Raw genomic sequence first — 22703 nt, forward strand, 5'->3', positions numbered from 1 at the left:
ACCTCTTAAACTCTCTCACCCGAGACAGGTGCAGACTGAGACAATTGATTTGGACCTTTTTGAACTGAACCAATCGCCTGAGGACAAATCAGGTGGTGCCCTGGGTGCACAGTGGTAGGAAGGTTTGATTTTTCTTTTCCAATTGTTTGCTGGTGGGGGTGGGGTGACTTGCTGATATTTCTCCATAGCTGAGACTTCAATCCAAAGTATCTGTTTCACTAGGGTGGAACAGAAACCAGCTGAAAACAAGACAGAACCACTTAGCCCCACCACGCCAGACAGGACTCCAGTTTCTCAGGCCACAACACTGTACGGGCCCTCGAGAAAGCTCCAGGGGAAAAAATCAGAGGGAGTAAAACAACCATGGGGCGGAATCAGCGGAAAAACTCTGGTAACATGAATAACCAGAATAGATCAACCCCCCCCCCAAGGAACGATATGGCACATGCAATTGACGATCCGATTCATAAACAACTGGCTGAGATGTCAAAAATCAAATTCAGAATTTGGATTGCAGACAAGATTAACAAAGTGGAATTAGGAATTCGAGGAGAAATTCAAAAGCTGTCTGAAGAATTTAACAAATTTAAAGACAAAACCACCAAAGACTTAGACACACTGAAGCAAGAATTTGCAGCCCTCAAACATATGAAAAATACATTAGAATCCCTCAGCAACAGAATGGAGCAAGCAGAAGAAAGGATTTCTGACATCGAAGATAAAGCCTTTGAACGCTCCCAAACTCTCAAAGAGGAAGAGAAATGGAGAGCAAAAACGGATCACTTTCTCCGAGAGCTCTGGGATAATTCAAAGAAGGTGAATATCTGAATCATAGGGGTTCCAGAAACATATGAAGTGGCCTCGCTGGGCACAGAGGCCCTTCTGCATGAAATTATGAAAGAGAATTTTCCAGACATGCCTAGAAATTCTGAAATTCAGATAGCGGACACCTTCAGAACCCAAGCACGACTCATCTCCGATAAGACATCCCCCAGGCATATAATAATTAACTTCACTAAAGTTAATATGAAGGAAAAAATCCTCAAAGCTGCCAGGAGAAAGAAAACCATTACCTTCAAAGGCAAGAATATTAGAATGACTGCAGATCTCTCTGCTGAAACTTTTCAAGCCAGAAGAGGGTGGTCACCGACTTTTAATCTCCTAAAGCAAAATAACTTTCAACCCCGGATCTTGTATCCAGCTAAACTGAGTTTCATTTATGATGGAGAAATTAAACACTTTAATGACATTCGTATGTTGAAGAAATTTGCCATAACAAAACCAGCTCTTCAGGATATTCTCAAACCTATCCTCCATAATGACCAACCCAATCCTATACCACAAAAGAAAACTCACTCAGAAACTTCAGATCAAACTCCAATTTCCACACTGGTGAAAGTATTAAAAATGCCCACTGGACTTTTGAAAAACTCAATACCTAAAACTTCACAACAATTATCAATACTCTCCATTAATGTGAACAGCTTAAACTGTCTTCTAAAGAGGCATAGGTTAGCCTATTGGATACAAAAACTCAGGCCAGATATTTGTTGCATACAAGAGTCACATCTTAACTTAAAAGACAAATACAGACTCAGGGTGAAAGGATGGTCATCCATATTTCAGGCAAATGGTAATCAGAAAGAAGCAGGTGTTGCAATTTTATTTGCAGATACAATAGGCTTTAAACCAACAAAAGTAAAGAAGGACAAGAATGGTCACTTCATATTTGTTAAGGGTAATAATCAATATGATGAGATCTCAATTATTAATATCTATGTACCCAACCAGAATGCACCTCAATTTATAAGAGAAACTCTAACAGAAATGAGCAACTTGATTTCCTCCAGCTCCATAATCATCGGAGATTTCAACACTCCTCTGGCAGTGTTGGATCGATCCTCCAACAGGAAGCTGAGTAAAGAAATCTTAGATTTAAACCTAACCATCCAACATTTGGATTTAGCAGACATCTACAGAACATTTCATCCCAACAAAACTGAATACACATACTTCTCATCAGCCCATGCAACTTACTCCAAAATCAATCACATCTTAGGTCACAAGTCTAACCTTAGTAAATTTAAAGGAATAGAAATTATTCCATGCATCTTCTCGGACCACCATGGAATAAAACTTGAACTGAGTAACAACAGGAATCTGCATACTCATACAAAAACATGGAAGTTAAATAACCTTATACTGAATGATAGCTGGGTCAGAGATGAGATTAAGAAAGAAATCGCCAGTTTTTTGGAACAAAACAACAATGAAAACATGAACTAACAGAACCTCTGGGACACTGCAAAGGCAGTTCCAAGAGGGAAATTTATTGCACTACAAGGATTCCTCAAGAGAACGGAAAGAGAGGAAGTTAACAACTTAATGGGACATCTCAAGCAATTGGAAAAGGAAGAACATTCCAACCCCAAACCCAGTAGAAGAAAAGAAATAACCAAAATTAGAGCAGAACTAAATGAAATTGAAAACAAAAGAATAATACAACAGATCAATAAATCAAAAAGCTGGTTTTTCGAAAAGGTCAATAAAATAGACAAACCTTTGGCCAACCTAATCAGGAAAAAAAGAGTAAAATCTCTAATCTCATCAATCAGAAACAACAAAGATGAAATAACAACAAACTCCTCAGAAATCAAAAAGTCCTTAATGAATATTACAATAAACTTTATTCTCAGAAATATGAAAATCTGAAGGAAATTGACCAATACTTGGAAGCACGTCACCTTCCAAGACTTAGCCAGAAACAACTGGAAATTTTGAACAAGCCCATATCAAGTTCGGAAATAGCATCAACCATACAAAACCTCCCTAAAAAAAAAAAGCCCGGGACCAGATGGTTTCACATCTGAATTCTACCAAAGCTTTAAAGAGGAATTAGTACCTATATTACTCAACCTGTTCCAAAAGGTAGAAAAAGAAGGAAGACTACACAACATGTTCTATGAATCAAACATCACCCTGATCCCCAAACCAGGAAAAGACCCAACAAGAAAAGAAAATTATAGACCGATATCACTAATGAATATAGATGCAAAAATATTCAACGAGATCCTAACAAACAGAATCCAGCAACACATCAAAAAAATTATACATCATGACCAAGTCGGTTTTATCCCAGGGTCTCAAGGCTGGTTCAATATACGTAAATCTATAAATGTAATTCAGCACATAAACAAATTAAAAAACAAAGACCATATGATTCTCTCAACCGATGCAGAAAAAGCTTTTGATAATATCCAGCATCCCTTCATGATCAGAACACTCAAGAAAATCGGTATAGAAGGAACATTTCTTAAACTGATAGAGGCCATCTGCACAAACCCACAGCCAATATCATATTGAATGGAGTTAAATTGGAATCATTTCCACTGAGATCAGGAACCAGACAAGGCTGCCCATTGTCTCCATTGCTTTTTAACATTGTAATGGAAGTTTTAGCCACTGCAATTAGGGAAGAAAAGGCGATCAAGGGTATCCATATAGGGTCAGAAGAGATAAAATTTTTGCTCTTCACAGATGATATGATAGTATATCTGGAAAACACTAGGGACTCTACTACAAAACTTTTAGAAGTGATCAAGGAATACAGAAGCATCTCAGGTTACAAAATCAACATTCAGGGCGGCACCTGTGGCTCAGTCGGTAAGGCGCCAGCCCCATATACCAAGGGTGGCGGGTTCAAACCCGGCCCCGGCTGAACTGCAACCAAAAAATAGCCGGGCGTTGTGGCGGGTGCCTGTAGTCCCAGCTGCTCGGGAGGCTGAGGCAGGAGAATCGCTTAGGCCCAGGAGTTGGAGGTTGCTGTGAGCTGTGTGAGGCCACGGCACTCTACCGAGGGCCATAGAGTGAGACTCTGTCTCTACAAAAAAAAAAAAAAAAAAAAAAAAAATCAACATTCATAAATTGGTAACCTTTATATATACCAACAACAGTCAAGTTGAAAAAACAGTTAAGAACTCTATCCCATTCACAGTAGTGCCAAAGAAGATGAAATATTTGGGAATTTATCTAACAAAGGATGTGAAAGATCTCTATAAAGAGAACTATGAAACTCTAAGAAAAGAAATAGCTGAAAATATTAACAAATGGAAAAACACACCATGCTCATGGCTGGAAAGAATCAATATTGTTAAAATGTCTATACTACCCAAAGCAATACATAATTTCAATGCAATGCCTATTAAAGCTCCACTGTCATACTTTAAAGATCTTGAAAAAACAATACTTCGTTTTATATGGAATCAGAAAAAACCTCGAATAGCCAAGACATTACTCAGAAATAAAAACAAAGCAGGAGGAATTACGCTACCAGACCTCAGACTATACTACAAATCAGTAGTGATCAAAACAGCATGGTATTGGCACAAAAACAGAGAAGTAGATGTCTGGAACAGAATAGAGAACCAAGAGATGAATCCAGCTACTTACCGTTATTTAATCTTTGACAAGCCAATTAAAAACATTCAGTGGGGAAAAGATTCCCTATTTAACAAATGGTGCTGGGTGAAGTGCCTGGCAACCTTTAGAAGACTGAAACTGGACCCACACCTTTCACCATTAACTAAGATAGACTCTCACTGGATAAAAGATTTAAACTTAAGACATGAAACTATAAAAATACTAGAGGAGAGTGCAGGGAAAACCCTTGAAGAAATCGGTCTGGGCGAGTATTTTATGAGGAGGACCCCCCGGGCAATTGAAGCAGCTTCAAAAATACACTACTGGGACTTGATCAAACTAAAAAGCTTCTGCACAGCCAAGAACACAGTAAGTAAAGCAAGCAAACAGCCGTCAAAATGGGAGAAGATATTTGCAGGTTCTGTCTCTGACAAAGGTTTAATAACCAGAATCCACAGAGAACTCAAAAGCATTAGCAAGAATAGAACAAGGGATCCCATCTCAGGCTGGGCAAGGGATTTGAAGAGAAACTTCTCTGAAGAAGACAGGCGCGCGGCCTTCAGACATATGAAAAAATGCTCATCATCTTTAATCATCAGAGAAATGCAAATTAAAACTACTTTGAGATACCATCTAACTCCAGTGAGACTAGCCTATATCACAAAATCCCAAGACCAGAGACGTTGGCACGGATGTGGAGAAAAGGGAACACTTTTGCACTGCTGGTGGGAATGCAAATTAATGCATTCCTTTTGGAAAGAGATATGGAGAACACTTAGAGATCTAAAAATAGATCTGCCATTCAATCCTGTAATCCCGCTACTGGGCATATACCCAGACGACCAAAATACACATCATAACAAAGATATTTGTACCAGAATGTTTATTGCAGCTCAATTCATAATTGCTAAGTCATGGAAGAAGCCCAAGTGCCCATCGATCCACGAATGGATTAATAAATTGTGGTACATATACACCATGGAATATTATGTAGCCTTTATGAAAGATGGAGAGTTTACCTCTTTCATGTTTACATGGATGGAGCTGGAACATATTCTTCTTAGTAAAGTACCTCAAGAATGGAAGAAAAAGTACCCAATGTACTCAGCCCTACTATGAAACTAATTTAGGGTTTTCACATGAAAGCTATAACCCAGTTACAACCTAAGAATAGGGAGAAGGGGGAAAGGGAGGGGAGGGAGGGGGTAGGTGGGTAGAGGGAAGGGGATTCGTGGGATTACACCAGCGGTGCATCTTACAAGGGTATATGTGAAACTTGGTAAACAGTCTGTAAAGGTAGTGAATGATGCCCCAAGATCATATCAATGTACACGGCTATGATTTAATAAAAAAAAAAACAAAGTATGACAGTGGAGCTTTAATAGGGATTGTATTGAAATTATATATTGCTTTGGGTAGTATGGACATTTTAACAATATTGATTCTTCCCAGCCATGAGCATGGTATGTTTTTCCATTTGTTAATATTTTCAGCTATTTCTTTTCTTAGAGTTTCATAGTTCTCTTTATAGACATCTTTCACGTCCTTTGTTAGATAAATTCCCAAATATTTCATCTTCTTTGGCACTACTGTGAATGGAATAGAGTCCTTAACTGTTTTTTCAACTTGACTGTTGTTGGTATATATAAAGGCTACCGATTTATGAATGTTGATTTTGTAACCTGAGATGCTGCTGTATTCCTTGATTACTTCTAAAAGTTTTGTAGTAGAGTCCCTAGTGTTTTCCAGATATACTATCATATCATCTGCGAAGAGCGAAAGTTTCATTTCTTCTGACCCTATATGGATACCCTTGATCGCCTTTTCTTCCCTAATTGCAGTGGCTAAAACTTCCATTACAATGTTAAAAAGCAATGGAGACAATGGGCAGCCTTGTCTGGTTCCTGATCTGAGTGGAAATGATTGCAATTTAACTCCATTCAATATGATATTGGCTGTGGGTTTGCTATAGATGGCCTCTATCAGTTTCAGAAATGTCCCTTCTATACCAATTTTCTTGAGTGTTCTGATCATGAAGGGATGCTGGATATTATCAAAAGCTTTTTCTGCATCGGTTGAGAGAATCATATGGTCTTTGTTTTTTAATTTGTTTATGTGCTGAATTACATTTATAGATTTACGTATGTTGAACCAGCCTTGAGACCCTGGGATAAAACCGACTTGGTCATGATGTATAATTTTTTTGATGTGTTGCTGGATTCTGTTTGTTAGGATCTTGTTGAATATTTTTGCATCTATATTCATTAGTGATATCGGTCTATAATTTTCTTTTCTTGTTGGGTCATTTCCTGGTTTGGGGATCAGGGTGATGTTTGATTCATAGAACGTGTTGTGTAGTCTTCCTTCTTTTTCTGCCTTTTGGAACAGGTTGAGTAATATAGGTACTAATTCCTTTTTAAAGGTTTGGTAGAATTCAGACGTGAAACCATCTAGTCACGGGCTTTTCTTTTTAGGGAGGTTTTGTATGGTTGATGCTATTCCCAAACTTGATATGGGCCTGTTCAACATTTCCACTTGATTCTGGCTAAGTCTTGGAAGGTGACGTGCTTCCAAGTATTGGTCAATTTCCTTCAGATTTTCATATTTCTGAGAATAAAGTTTCTTGTAATATTCATTAAGGATTTTTTTGATTTCTGAGGAGTCTGTTGTTATTTCATCTTTGTTGTTTCTGATTGATGAGATTAGAGATTTTACTCTTTTTTTCCTGATTAGGTTGGCCAAAGGTTTGTCTATTTTATTGAGCTTTTCGAAAAACCAGCTTTTTGATTTATTGATCTGTTGTATTATTCTTTTGTTTTCAATTTCATTTAATTCTGTTATAATTTTGGTTATTTCTTTTCTTCTACTGGGTTTGGGGTTGGAATGTACTTCCTTTTCCAGTTGCTTGAGATGTCCCATTAAGTTGTTAACTTCCTCTCTTTCCGTTCTCTTGAGGAAGGCTTGCAGTGCTATAAATTTCCCTCTTAGAACTGCCTTTGCGGTGTCCCAGAGGTTCTGATAGTTGTTGTCTTCATTGTTGTTTTGTTCCAAAAATTTGGCGATTTCTTTCTTAATCTCATCTCTGACCCAGCTATCATTCAGCATAAGGTTATTTAACTTCCATGTTTTTGTATGAGTATGCAGATTCCTGTTGTTACTCAGTTCAAGTTTTATTCCATGGTGGTCCGAGAAGATGCATGGAATAATTTCTATTCCTTTAAATTTACTGAGGTTAGACTTGTGACCTAAGATGTGATTGATTTTGGAGTAAGTTGCATGGGCTGATGAGAAGTATGTGTATTCAGTTTTGTTGGGATGAAATGTTCTGTAGATGTCTGCTAAATGCAAATGTTGGATGGTTAGGTTTAAATCTAAGATTTCTTTGCTCAGCTTCTTGTTGGAGGATCGATCCAACACTGCCAGAGGAGTGTTGAAATCTCCGACGATTATGGAGCTGGAGGAAATCAAGTTGCTCATGTCTGTTAGAGTTTCTCTTATAAATTGAGGTGTATTCTGGTTGGGTGCATAGATATTAATAATTGAGATCTCATCATATTAAGTATTACCCTTAACAAATATGAAGTGACCACTCTTGTCCATCCTTACTTTTGTTGGTTTAAAGCCTATTGTATCTGCAAATAAAATTGCAACACCTGCTTTTTTCTGATTACCATTTGCCTGAAGTATGGATGACCATCCTTTTACCCTGAGTCTGTATTTGTCTTTTAAGTTAAGATGTGACTCTTGTATGCAACAAATATGTGGCCTGAGTTTTTGTATCCAATCAGCTAACCTATGCCTCTTTAGAGGACAGTTTAAGCTGTTCACATTAATGGCGACTATTGATAAGTCTGGTGAAGTTTTGGATATCGAGTTTTTCAAAAGTCCAGTGGGCATTTTTAATCCTTTCACCAGTGTGGAAATTGGAGTTTGATCTGAAGTTTCTGAGTGAGTTTAGTTTTGTGGCATAGAATTGGGTTGGTTATTATGGAGGATAGATCTGAGAATATCCTGAAGACCTGGTTTTGTTATGGCAAATTTCTTCAACATATGAATGTCATTAAAGTATTTAATTTCTCCATCATAAATGAAACTCAGTTTAGCTGGATACAAGATCCGGGGTTGAAAGTTATTTTGCTTTAGGAGATTAAAAGTCGGTGACCACCCTCTTCTGGCTTGAAAAGTTTCAGCAGAGAGATCTGCAGTCATTCTAATATTTTTGCCTTTGAAGGTAATGGTTTTCTTTCTCCTGGAAGCTTTGAGGATTTTCTCCTTCATATTAACTTTAGTGAAGTTAACTATGATATGCCTGGGGGACGTCTTATTCGGGTTGAGTCTTGCTGGGCTTCTGAAGGTGTCCGCTATCTGAATTTCAGAATTTCTAGGCATGTCTGGAAAATTCTCTTTCATAATTTCATGAAGAAGGGCCTCTGTGCCCAGCGAGGCCACTTCATCTGTTTCTGGTACTCCTATGATTCAGATATTTGCCTTCTTTGAATTATCCCAGAGCTCTCAGAGAGAATGATCCATTTTTGCTCTCCATTTCTCATCCTCTTTGAGAGTTTGGGAGCGTTCAAAGGCTTTATCTTCGATGTCAGAAATCCTTTCTTCTGCTTGCTCCATTCTGTTGCTGAGGGATTCTACTGTATTTTTCATATCTTTGAGGGCCGCAAATTCTTGCTTCAGTGTGTCTAAGTCTTTGGTGGTTTTGTCTTTAAATTCGTTAAATTCTTGAGACAACTTTTGAATTTCTCCTCAAATTCTTAATTCCACTTTGTTAATCTTGTCTGCAATCCAAATTCTGAATTTTATTTCTGACATCTCAGCCAGTTGTTTATGAATGGGATCGTCAATTGTATCTGCCATATCTTTCATTGGGGGGGTTGATCTATTCTGGTTATTCATGTTACCAGAGTTTTTCCGCTGATTCCGCCCCATGGTTGTTTTACTCCCTCTGATTTTTTCCCCTGGGGCTTTTTCGAGGGCCCGTACAGTGTTGTGGCCTGAGAAACTGGGGCCCTGTCTGGTGTGGTGGGGCTAAGTGGTTCTGTCTTGTTTTCAGCTGGTTTCTGTTCCACCCTAGTGAAACAGATACTTTGGATTGAAGTCTCAGCTGTGGAGAAATATCAGCAATTAAGTCACTCCGCCCCCACCAGCAAACAATTGGAAAAGAAAAATCAAACCTTCCTATCCCCGTGCACCCAGGGCACCACCTGATTTGTCCTCAGGCGATTGGTTCAGTTCAAAAAGGTCCAAATCAATTGTCTCAGTCTGCACCTGTCTCAGGTGAGAGAGTTTAAGAGGTCTCTGGGAACTGGATCACAGTGGTCTGGTGACTACTCTGGTGTGGCTTGCTCCAGTGCTACGTGGAGTCAGGAGAAGCCACCCAGCCAATAAATCAGTCTGGGAAGGTTGCTGCCTTCTTCCCCACCTTGCACCACTTCACATCCAGTCACTGATATCCCTGCAGTTGGCTGACCCAGTTGCCTGTAGTGAATTGGTACTCCAAGACTTTGTACCTGCCTGAATCGCAAGGAAGTCTGGCAGGCTGCTGCGCTCTGCCTCTCTCTAGCAGGAGGAGGTGAGGCCTGACAACCTCGGGTGCTTGATGAAGGTTGAGGGGTTTTCACTCAGGTCCAGTCTTGCCCCTGATTCATGTTACTGACAGAACAGAACAGAACAACTCTGTGGTTCCCCTGCAGAAGAGAAGCTGAATTGAGCTCCAAATCAGCTTGTCTTTGCTCTTGTATTGTCTATAGGCTGATAATCTGCTGAGGGCCAGGTGTGTCTTAGGTTTGGTAAAGCGGACCTCTGGGTCGGCCCCACCCTTGGAGTTTCGCTGGTTTGCAGGTTTGAGTTGCCTCAGGCAAACTCAGAGTCTCTGGTTGCCCAGGGAGACAGGGGGTGTGGCTTTAGAATATTCGGTAGTGAGCCGTTTTGCTAGCAAGAGGGCTGCTGCTTTATGGCTCAGGCAACGGCTGCTCCGGTATGGCTCCCCTCCTCTTCTCCCTTACCCCAGAGACTGCACCAATAGGCTGCAGCCCTGCACTGTCTACACCCCTGAGCAATCACCCAAGAGTCTGGATCCCTGGGGGACAGGCCTCCAGACCCTGGAGCGACAGCAGAGGGGAGTGCGGGGAGTGCTGGGAGCCTGGGGCTGCTGGCAGAGAACACACAGATCTCTACACAGTTTTATGCCTGGCCGTATTGTCACCGAAAGACAGCTGTCGCACTGTGCCTCAGGGAACCGCCACTCCAGTGCAGTCCCCTCTCCCCCAAACAACCAGACCCCAGTGTGAGCGAGGGGAGCGCTGGTAGCTCAGAATTCCAGGTAGAGACTATATACAGTTTATACAGTTTTATGCCTGGCAGGAGGATGCTGTGGCAGCCTAGTAGGGGAGGTAGGTCCAGTTTTTAGAGGGTCTCTCCCGTGGAGTGTAGTGGGAGGACCTTTGAACTCTGACAAGTTGTTTGTGGGGCACTCTGAGCCATTCTCATGGGGGAGGGGACTCCCGTCCACTTGGTGATGGATTTTGTACCTTTTGTTTGTATCCTTGTGGTCGCAGCTCACCTCAGTGGGATTGACGTGTGTTCTACAACCTTCTCTCTTAGTGCAGCTCAAATCCACCAGGTTACTTGCTGAATTTTTGTCCTTTAACTCTCCTTCTGGACGGGAGCCTCTGTGGAAAGCTGGTTTCAGTCAGCCATCTTGTCTCCTCCCCGGTATCAGTCATTTGTGACCTTAAGGGCGTCTTGTTTGGGGTTAGGCAGGAGAATGTAGATTTGTAGCAATAAGTGTTTGAAAAGCAAGAAGGCATTTTTTGGGGCATTTTTCCGTATTTCAATTGGATCTTTCTTAGCATCAGTGATTTTAAAATGTCATCTAGTGAGAGTTCAATCACTTATACCTATAGTTCTTTAAATGCCTTGGTGATATCAACTAGGTGAGGCTTAAATGCTGACTTAAGTGTGATGCCATGATTCTCAGAGTCAGTGAAACTTTCATTGTATTCTCCAATTAATAGGTCTATATAGCAGCTGTGTATTCTTCAGATAATTCACATATATCATCTTGCTCATCAGTGACCTTTGCTAACTGGAGAAAATGTTTATCTGAAATTTCCTTTTGACAAAGAAGTGTTTTGAAAAAAGACAACTATTTTCGAAATGCTTGGATTTGTTTTTGCCATACATCATATACAGACTTGCAAAGAAATATTCAAGTGGTTTTGGTTTGACATGATATCACACAGTAGTGCTGCATTCCTATAGAAGTCTTTCAATAATTCATAGTGCTAATTCTCTTCATTACAAAATTTAACCACCTGCTCTTGCAGAGATAATATTTTGGCTAACACCCATCCCTGTGATAGCCAATGCACTTTAAAATGATCAGGAATCTATGTGTTTATGATTTAATAAAAAAATAATATCCACTAGTTACAAGGACTATTTAAATTTAAATTAATAAAAACTAAATAATATTTAAAAAATAAAATGATCAGGAATCCATGCCAAATACCTTATAGTTCAACTTTAGCATTTTACAAAACTGACAATGTTCACTCTGGGAGGCTGATGCAGGTGGGTTGCTTGAGCTCAGGAGTTCGAGACCAGCCCAAGTAAGAGCGAGACCCCATCTTTAAAAAATAGCCAGGCTTTGTGGCCGGCACCTGTAGTCCCAGCTACTCAGGAGGCTGAGGCAAGAAAATCACTTGAGCTCAAGAATTTGAGGTTGCTGTGGGCTGTGATGCCATGGCACTCAACCCCAGGGTGACTGAGTGAGACTCTGCCTCAAACAAACAAACAAAAAACTGACAGTCATGTTGCATTTGCAGGAATATAATTAACACTACTTATAACTTGTTCCAAAATGTCACATAAAATAGTAGCTAATTTAAAATATTTGTGGTCCTTATGAATGTTATAATGCTGATGAGCATTGAATTTCTTTAATATTGATATTGCAGTACCAAAAAGCAAGCAAATCAACTTTTTTTTTGGAGACACAAGATAATATTGCAATTCCCAATCCTCATTAAAAAAATCTGTTTTCTTCCTTTAGTGTTCTCTCAGTCTTCTTTGACATGATGGGCTGTTAAGCACAGATATTTTACTGATGCAAGATATAATGAAAAGAAATGAGAGCATCCAAGTCAGTTAACACCTTTTTTAATCTGCGCAATATACCCTTCATGTTTTCCTGTCATGGAAGGTGCATTGTCTGTACATACACTCACTTAACTTCACAACATTTATCTTGAAAGTTGTTGAAGATATCCATTCTCCATGTTTTTTTGCAAGAGTGTCCAAAATGAATAATTCTTTCTTCTTAACAGAAGATTTTCTTCTGAATGAAGTATAAAACCTACACTAAGTTAGTACTATCAGTTGATTCAAAGTGATTGAATAATACATATTTTCCTTTTGAAGTATTGCATGAAGTTGTTCTGTTAAGTTGAAGGCTAATTAATTCATACTGCCGATCAGTTACGGTCCTCCCTGAAAGAGACGGTTGTTTGTACTTTGAAATGTTATCAGAGTTTAAGAGTCCTACAACTTGGACAATATCTTCTTTTATAATTTCTACATTACTGAATGCCCCCCCCAGTATATTAGCTACTTTGGGGGTTGCTTCAGTGGCATTATTTCCAGGTCTTACTGCTGCTTGAAGGAATTGTCTTTGCTTTTGCTTTTCATCTGTTAATTTCTGCAATACAACTTTTCATGCCTCTCTCTCTGATTTAAAATATTTGTGGTCCTTATGAGTGTATAATGCTGATGAGCATTGAATTTCTTTAATGTTGATATGGCAGTACCACAAAGCAATCTAATCAACTCATTTTTTTGCAGACACAAGATAATATTCTAATTCCCAATCCTCATTAAAAAATCTGTTTTCTTCCTTTAGTGTTCTCTCAGTCTTCTTTGACATGATGGGCTATTAAGCAGAGAGAATTAAAAAGTACTGTCAAGCTGTGCAGCTATTCACAAATTACACTTCACACAGAAACACAGTGCACCCCTGTCAAAAGCTGGTAACAGACTAGTGTACTTGACCCCCATAAACTCTCGCCAACCAGCCTCATGTGGTAGTGGTGCCAGTCAGGTGAGGGAAGTTAGGATTAAATCATAAGCACAGCAGCTGTCAATTTAGCCCTTATGACTTACTAATATTCTAATTGTGCTCATCAATCTTGGAGGATTATTTTGTTCAAACTTATTTTATTTTTAAAAATGTATACAGCTATGATTTAATTTTAAAAAAGATATAAAAGATGACCAAAACATAATAAAAATAAAAGAATTTATTCTGGAAAACTTGAATTTAGTTGAAAGGCTGCACTTAATGACTTAGAAGGTCCTAGGTTCCCCACCCCTGGTACAATCAAACCTCACTTCAGAAAATTTATCTTGCAGCTATCCAATTTCCAAAACTAGGTGGCTAATGTTGGTGGAGGTGGTGGCAGGGCAGAGAAGTCTGGACTATCAGAATTTCAGTGTGTTTTGTTTTGTTTGGTAATTTTTTTTTCATTTTGCAATTTTGGCTATTTTTTATTTTATTTTAATTTTAAAATGTTTTAATAGGTAATACTTCATACAGTTCAATATTCAAAAAACATCCAAGGATATACAGTGAAACATTTCGCTCTCACTGCTGATCCCAGCCATCCAGTTATCACTACAAAATATTTTATGAATATATATATATCCACAATGAAATATATCGATATATACTTATATTCTCACCTTCCCTTTTTGTACACAAAGCGGAGAATGCTGTACATATTGTTCTGTACTTTGCTCTTTTAATGAAGTATTACAGGGATTATGATATCAGAATAGAAAGAGCTTCTTCTTTTTTCACTGCATTGTATTATACTGAATGAATGTGCCACAATTTGTTTATTTAACCTGTTTCCCATAGATGAATGTTTAGGTTATTAATAACATTTTCCTTTAAAAACACTACTGTAAAACTATTTTTATTTCTTCATGGGTTTTTTCATTCTAAGGAAAATTAGTATAACATGCTTCAAATAAAGCATGTTATGATGGTATATAAGATTTTTCAGAGCTGGCATTCTCTAAGCAGGTGATAGAGAAGGTTGCCTATCTTCAAAAATACATTCATAGGCCAGGGTAGCTTTTATTTTGGTTTGTGACAATTTGTTATTATATTTCATATTATTATGTAAAAAAATTTCAAAATAAAGTATATCTCTTTAAAAACAAAAGTACCATGGCTGTAATGGATATCAAACATGTGTGACGATTTTGCAAAAGTGAGGTATACCTAAGGCATAAATTCCTGAAAGTGGAATTGGTGTGTCAATCATTCTCTTTGTAATAGTTGCACCAATTCCTTTTTTCTTGAGACAGAGTCTCAAGCTGTTGCCCTGAGTAGAGTGCCATGACATCATAGCTCACAGCAACCTCCAACTCTTGGGCTGAAACGATCCTCTTGCCTCAGTTTTTCTATTTTTCGTAGAGATGGGGTCTTGCTTTTGCTCAGGCTGGCCTCTAATTCGTGAGCTCAAACAATCCACCCGCTGCAGCCTCCCAGAGTGCTGGGATTAGAGACATAAACCACCGTGCCCCACCATTTGCACCGATTCATATTCCCACTGAGAAGGTGTGAAAGTGCCTGTTTGAGAACACTGCCATCAGCACAGCGTATTACCAGACCTCTGGATCTTTCGTGATTTGATAAACAAAAATTGGTATCTCGATGTAACTTTGAACTTTTTAATGAAGATATTCACATGTCATAAAACTCACTTATTTCATGCGTACAATTCAGTGGGTTTTTAAAAAGTATATTCACTAGGTTGTGCAACCATAATTATTAATTCCAGAACATTTTCATCACCTTCGAAAGAAACCCTGCACCCATTAGCAGTCTCTCCATTTCCCTCCTCCACCCCTAGCTCCTGGCAACCACTAATCTACTTATTGTCTCTATGCATTTTGCCTCTTCTAGGCGTTTCCTAACATTTTTGAGTTTCATCCTTTTTGTAGTATGTGTCAGTATGCCTTCTTTTTTATGGCTGGATGATATTCTATGATATAGGTATATCACATCTTGATATTCACTCATCAGTTGATGGGGATGTGATTGTTTCAACCTTTTAGCTATCAGGAAAAGTCTGTCTACAAACATTTGTGTACAAATTTTTGTGTAGACACGTTTCCAATTCTCTTGGCTACATAGTGAAGGGAAGAATTGCCAACTCATATGGTGACTCATGATTAGTTTTCTGAGGAGCTGTAAAACTGTTTTCCATGGTGAGCACACCATTTTACGGCCCTGCTGACACGGTGTCAAGTTTCCAACTCCTTCACACCCTTATAAACACTTGATATTGTCTGTCTTTTAGATGATGGCCATTAGCGATGTTTATTACTTTATTACTAATTTGAGTAATTTGTGTCTTCTCTATTTTTGTCTTGGTCAGCCTAGTTAAATTTTTTTAATTTTGTTTGTTTTTTGAATATATTTATTTTTTAGAGCAGTTTTAGATTCACAGCAAAATTGAGCAGAAAGTACAGAGAGTTCCCATATATGCCCTCTCCCACCCACCCGCATGCAGAGACTCCCTGCCTGTCAACATTCTGCACCACATTTGTGATAATTGATGAACTTACACTAACACATCATTACCATCCAAAGTTCATAGTTTACATTAGCGTTTTCTCTTGGTGTTGTACATTCCATGGGTTTGGACAGGTGTATAAATGATATGTATCCACCATTACAGTGTCCTACAGAATAATTTCACTGCCCTAACAACCTCTGTGCTCGACCCATTCATCTCCCCCTCCCCCCCAACCTTTGGCAACCACCCATCTTACTATCTCCATGTGTTTGCCTTTTCCAAGATGTCACATAATTAGACTCTTACAATATGTAGCCTTTTCACATTGGCATCTTTCACTTCGTAATATGCATTTACACTTCTTTTATGTCTTTTCGTGACTTCACAGTGCATTTCGTTTTAGCACTGAATAATATTTCATAGTCTGGATGTGCCACAGTTTACTCATCCATTTGCTTACTGAAGAACATCTTGGTTGCTTACAAGTTTTGGCAATTCTGAATAATGTTGCTACAAACATTCATGTGCCAGTTTTTGTATGAATGTAAGTTTTTAGCTCATTTGGGTAAACTACAAGGAGTGAGATTGCTGAATGGTATGATAGAAGTATGTTTAGTTTTGTAAGAAGCTGCCCAACTGCCTTCCAAAGTGTCTGTGCCATTTTGCATTCCCACCAGCAGTGAAGAAGTTACTGCTGTTCTTTCTCTGCCCCAGCTCTTACTGCTGCCAGTGTTTTGGATTCTGACCATCCTAGTAGGTGTGTAGCGATATCACATTGTTGCTTGAATTTGCAATTTCCTAATGACATATGATGATCACTAATTTTTCATATGCTTACTTGCTATCTTTATATTTTCTCTGGTGAGGTGTGTGCTATAGACTGAATGTGTGTGTGCTCCCCAAATTCCCATGTTAAAACCCTAACCTCAACGTAACGACATTAGGAGATGGAGCCTTTGGGGAGTGTCGGGTCATGAAAGTGGAGCCCTCATGAATGGGACCAGGCCCTTGTAAAAGAAGCCCCAAAGAGTTCCTCTGCCCCTTTTACCATGTGAGGTTATAGCAAAAAGATGGCTAAGATCAAGGAAGTGGGCCCTCACCAGACATGGAATCTGTGTTCCTTATAGATAACTTGTCAGATGTGGTTCTACTACATAAAATAGGTCCCTCCCATAATGAATTATTGGAAATTGAGGATCAGGCATTCCAGTACCTTGAGAAAGGGCCAGGGAATTTGAGGCCATGAACTTCTTAGACTTGTCTTCCTTGCAGAAGATGCAAGTTTGAAATCCTTGCCATGGAATATCTAGAATTAGAAAAGCAAGCACACAGAGCTCTGATGATTCCTAGATCAAAAATCATGAGTCAGAGCAATAGGGAGTGTCGCAGCTTGCAAGTGAGTGGGCGGAAAGATAGAGAGGTTCTGAGTTTCACGCTGACCTCCCTCCTTCTGAGTGACACATTTTCTTGAGACATGCTAATAGAATTTTCTCTTATGGAAGAAAAAGTTAACAAACAGACCTAGCAACAACGAAAACACTGCACTCAGTTGAGATTTTTAGAAAATTGACTGTCAGAAGTCATTTTATATATGTAAAAAACTTCTGTGGAGTAAGAGAACAGTTGTATGACAATTGGAATGTATAAAACTGAAAAGTAAACCATGCAGTTTATTAGCTTTGGCTGAATCCCCCTCTCCTCCTTGTAAGTTAGGAACTTATTGAACAATGAGATGACACAAAAGAAAGGAAAATGCATTCACATTGAAACAATTTATTTTCTTTAGCTTTCAGTCTTGCTGACAGGCATAAGAGATCTTGGTTCATGAAAAGCTCTTCAGTTCTCAACTTAAATGCTCATTTTTCTTAACTCCTTAAAGCCACAGGCTTAGAAAAGGTGCCCTTCTTTCAAAGTCCGTTGGGTTCTCACGTGTGCCCAGTTTCTGTTGTCTCCATGATATTAAAGATGCATCAGGCTCTAATGAAGTTGGCTAGACTTTGTCACAAAACTGTCTCCTGTCTAGGTCTGTCCTGCCATCAGAGCATTCCCAGTAGGTCAGGTAGAAGGATTGCAAAGCATGGCTGTTCTAACTCCGAGCACTGTCAAGAAAAGGGACAAAGGCATAGATTATGTAGCAAAAAATGATACTGAAGATCTCAAGCTTTGGAGCCAGAGCTAGGTTAGAATCTTCAGTGTTTTAATTTCTTAATTTGTGTGAGTGCCTCATGAATAATACGGGGGTTACTGTGATGAACAAATATGAAATATAAAATGCACGTACATAGTATAGTGCCTTGCTGTTGCCTCTAGTCTCCAAAATGCCCACCAGCCTGTTTCCTCCTTGTCACAAGGGAATTGAGTCAGGGCTGGCTTGTGACTGTTTAGCCGAGGAGAATTTGGCAGTAGTGACACTGCCAAATATGTGACTTTTTTTGGTTTGTTTTTATTTTCTTGTTTTTCTAAGTTTCAGATTAATATGAGGATACAAATGATTAGGTCACATTTGCATTTCTTAGGTAAAGTCCCTGTTGTAGTTGTGTCCAGCACCAAGGAAGAATGCCATATACCCTTAAATTGTGGCCATTAGGTGGGAGCTCACCAGCCCCCTCCGTCCTCCTCTCTCCTGCCCTCCCTCCTCCCTTCTACTCCCCTCTCTCCTCCCCTTGTACTGAATTGAGTTTTTCTCTTGTGTGGGTGTCTATTACTTCATCTCCTGGCTTCATATTACAATTGAGTACCTTGGATACTTGCTTTTCCATTCTTGTGATACTTTATTAGGAAAAATGTTTTTCAATTCCATCCAGGTGAATACAAAAGATGTAAAGTCTCCATCTTTTTAAAATCTGAGTAGTATTCCACGATATACATATACCACAGTTTGTTAATCCATTCCTGGGTTGATGGGCATTTAGGTTGTTTCCACGTTTTGGTAAATTAAGCTGTGATAGACAATCTAGTGCAAACGTCCTTATGATAAAACAATCTTTTTTTTCTTCTGGGTAGATATCTAGTAATGAGATTGTGGGATCAAATGGGAGATTTGCTTTCAGTTCTTTGAGGATTCTTCATACTTTTTCCCAAAAAGGTTATATTAGTTTACAGTCCCATCCCTTCTCTCCACATCCACACCAGCATCTGCAGCTTTGAGGGACTAGCTTTTATTTATTTATTTAAGAGTAATGTGAGGGTACAAACACTAGGTTACAATGTGAGGGACTAACTTTTAAAAAGACTGAAAATCTCGACATTCTTTCTCTTGCTACACTCTGGTTTGGGATGCTTCCTTTCAGAACCCAGATACTGTATTGTAAGGAGCCTAAACAGCAGTGTGCTGAAAAATATTTAATAATCAGATCTACCCCAAAAGGGTACAGATTTGTAAGCATTTGTCAATTTTCATGATGTAATACTCCCTCCATGGATGAATACAAACTATAACTGATAGTCACTGAACTAAGAAGTCAGTAAGAGATTCATACACAGATACAATAGATGTAAATAATCACAAAAACTTAGATTAGTAAAATAGAGGAAAATAATCGGAAAGTAATGAGTTTTGAGAATCCTCATTGTTTTAATGATTTTTCTAATTGTAAGATTATATAATTTATTTTCTAATAATGGCTGTGTTTAACAACCAGCTCGCAAAATTCCCCCCAAATTTACCTTGGTTCTCATCACAAGCTGGATCCAGCACCCCACTGAGCCCAAGCTATTGGAGGAGGCCATATATAGAGAGTACAGCCAGCAGACCCAACTGACCAGTCCATGGTCAGGATCAACTGCAAGCCATGTAAATGAGTTCTTTTGGACTTCTAGCCCAGTCTAGCCTTCAGTTGTGTCTAGCCCCAGCTGCCATGTGACTATGACCACATGAGAGTCCCTAAGTGAGACTGAGGTTAGTTGACACACAGAATCATGAGAGTTAATAATAAATTGTTGCTTTAAGCCATTAAGTTTTGGAACTATTTGTTATGCAGCAACAGATAACTAGAACACTGGCTCATAGAAATTGTTCAGTAAATAAGAGATATTATTATTTTGATTATGCAATTATTGGCAGATCAACTAGAACACTATTTCAAGCAATGGAGATTAATTTATCCTACAAGTAATAAAGGAGGCATCTTTTGTTTCTTGGGGACCTGGAATTTTTACACGACTATAATTTATCCTGACTTTTCCTTAAAAACTATACAACTGCAGACGAAAAGTCTATAATTACTTTCCACAGTATAGTTAGTATCCCATTGGCTTGTTGTTTACTTTCATTCTTTCCCAGCAGGGACTGCGTGAAGTGAAATCATACCACCGAAGCCCAAAGAATCATAAATAGGCAGCTCTGACGGATTCCATATACAACAAAGCCTGAACAATTTAATAAGAGCAATAGAAAGATCTATGAATAAGCTCACTATCTTTTTCTTTCATCCCTAGTTTTAGCAATTCCTCAGTTTCTTTAACTTACCAGAATACGTATGTTAACAGGGATAACATATTAGCTGAGAAACCATTACAACTTTGTTCCATCTCCCCCTTTCTCCCATCTTCCCAAGGAGAATTTGGATAGCTCAGTTCCCTATGTAAACTATCATCGGGTAGATTGGATTAGAGGGTAAAGAGAGAGGAACTGAGAGAACCTCAGTTAAGACTGAGGACATAAATTATGACAGAAAGTTGTTTGCATTAAAAAAAAAGAACAAAGCAAAAAAAAATAAGAGAGAAAGAAAAAATCACTTGTGTAAGCTTTGTTGGGATTAAAGTTGTGCGGAGCTTGGGGTACGAGAGAGATTTAGGGAGATGCTGACAATTATGGAGGACTTTGAAAGAGAGGGAGAGAGTACAGAGAGAGAAAGAGAATTTCACACTGAATTATTTTGTTTTCCTAACCAGAGTTGGTTATTTATAATACAACCTGTTATGCGTGTACCTCATTCTGGAATTTTTCTTAGATTGTATTTTAGAATTGTTTTCCTATATATATATTTTGGTTACTGGACTTGAACGTGAGTGCTTTAAGCTAGGAAGACATCATGAGGCACTCAGCTTTATGTTTTATACTGAATAACATCTAATTTATGTTGTATTTGTTTAACAAAGCTCTTAACTGTAAAACTGTATGATGATGGAAACAAAACAACTATTTTTATTTATTTATTTATCTATTTATTTTTTATTGTTGGGGATTCATTGAGGGTACAAAGAACCAGGTTACACTAATTACATTTGTCAGTCAAAGTCCCTCTTATAAATGTGTTCCTCACTCAAGAGGCATGCCAAACACCATGACCCCCCCTTCTCTCTCTCCGCTCCCCCATTATCCCAGTCCCTACCATCTACTAGGTCATCAATTGTCCTCATATCAAAATTGAGTACATTGGATTATTGCTTCTCCATTCTTGTCATGCTTTACTAAGAAGAATGTGTTCCACCTCCATCCTAGTTAGTACAAAAGATGTATAGTCTCCATCTTTTTTAGTGGCTGAATAATATTCTGTGGTATACATATACCACAGTTTGTTAATCCATTCTGGATTGGTGGGCATTTAGGTCAAAACAACTATTTTAAAAATAAACTTACAAGACAATTAAGAACATTCGAGCACCAATTGGATATTTGATGGTTTTGAATATTATTGTTCATTTTCAAATTTAATTTTAATGTAATTGGTATTATGTTATGACAAATAAAAGTTATTTATTTTAGAAATATATATTAAAGTCTTTATGGATGAAATGATAAAATGTCTTGGAATTGTTTTAAAATAATCTGGATTTGGGGGAAAGGTGGGTGGGTGTGTAGATAGAATAAGATTCACCATTCACTGATACTTGTTGAAACCGGGTGATTCATGAGAAACATGGGATTCATTATACCAATCTTTCTACTTTTGTGTATGCTTGAAAATTTCCATAATAAAAAGTGAAGAAAAAAGTGGGCGAGTTAATATCTATTGTTCTTACTCTCTAGGAAATCTAAATTAATTGCTTTTTATTACAATGTAGTCCATATTTGCTTTTTTCCTGTGGATTGATGGTTCTTGACAGGAAAATGTAATCACCGCCCTAGATTATGAAAACATAGACCGACTGTTTGCTGATATTCAAGTATAGGTGGGATCTACTTAACTCAATCCAATACTCAAAAGTCATAGCTTAATTAGATTCGAATTTCAAGATAATTCTTCCATGACAAAAGGTTTTCTCTGGTGCATTTGAAAAAGGATTTAATGAATAAAAAGTTGATTTGTGTGCTACTGTCTGAGTCTACATCTATTGCAGAAAATGAGGGCCTACATTTTCCTTCTATAAACCTTGTTACTTTTTGGCATGTATGTTCATTTCACTGAAGTGAAGGGAAGGAAGCGGAGCAGCATGACACAAAACTGAGTAATACAGCTTTGATTTTCAACTCTGTTTCCCCAGAGAATGTAGACGATGTTGCAGAGCACATTTTAAATTTGATAAATGAATCCCCACCTCTGGACAAAGAAGAGACAAAGATTATCATTTCTAAAGTATCTGATATTTCACAATGTGATGAGATAAGTATGAACCTAACTCAGATCATATTACAAATAATCAGTGCTGTTTTGGAAAAACAAAATGAGTCAGCCTCTGATCTGCATGAAGTAAGCAACGAGTAAGTACTGATGCTTTGGTAAAAGAAATTATTTTATACAA

The 22703-nt window shown here is 38.3% G+C and overlaps 1 protein-coding gene across 1 annotated transcript in view; it reads left to right on the forward strand.

Annotated features, from left to right (window-relative positions):
• ADGRG4 (adhesion G protein-coupled receptor G4) overlaps positions 1-22703 on the forward strand; it is a 139871-nt gene that overhangs the window by 66530 nt on the left and 50638 nt on the right. The window contains exon 11 of the mRNA XM_053579107.1: positions 22446-22662. Coding sequence (XP_053435082.1) covers positions 22446-22662 — 217 coding nt within the window. The remainder of the gene's footprint in view (positions 1-22445; positions 22663-22703) is intronic.

Source organism: Nycticebus coucang, chromosome X (assembly GCF_027406575.1).
Source record: "Nycticebus coucang isolate mNycCou1 chromosome X, mNycCou1.pri, whole genome shotgun sequence".
Lineage (NCBI taxonomy): Eukaryota > Metazoa > Chordata > Mammalia > Primates > Lorisidae > Nycticebus > Nycticebus coucang.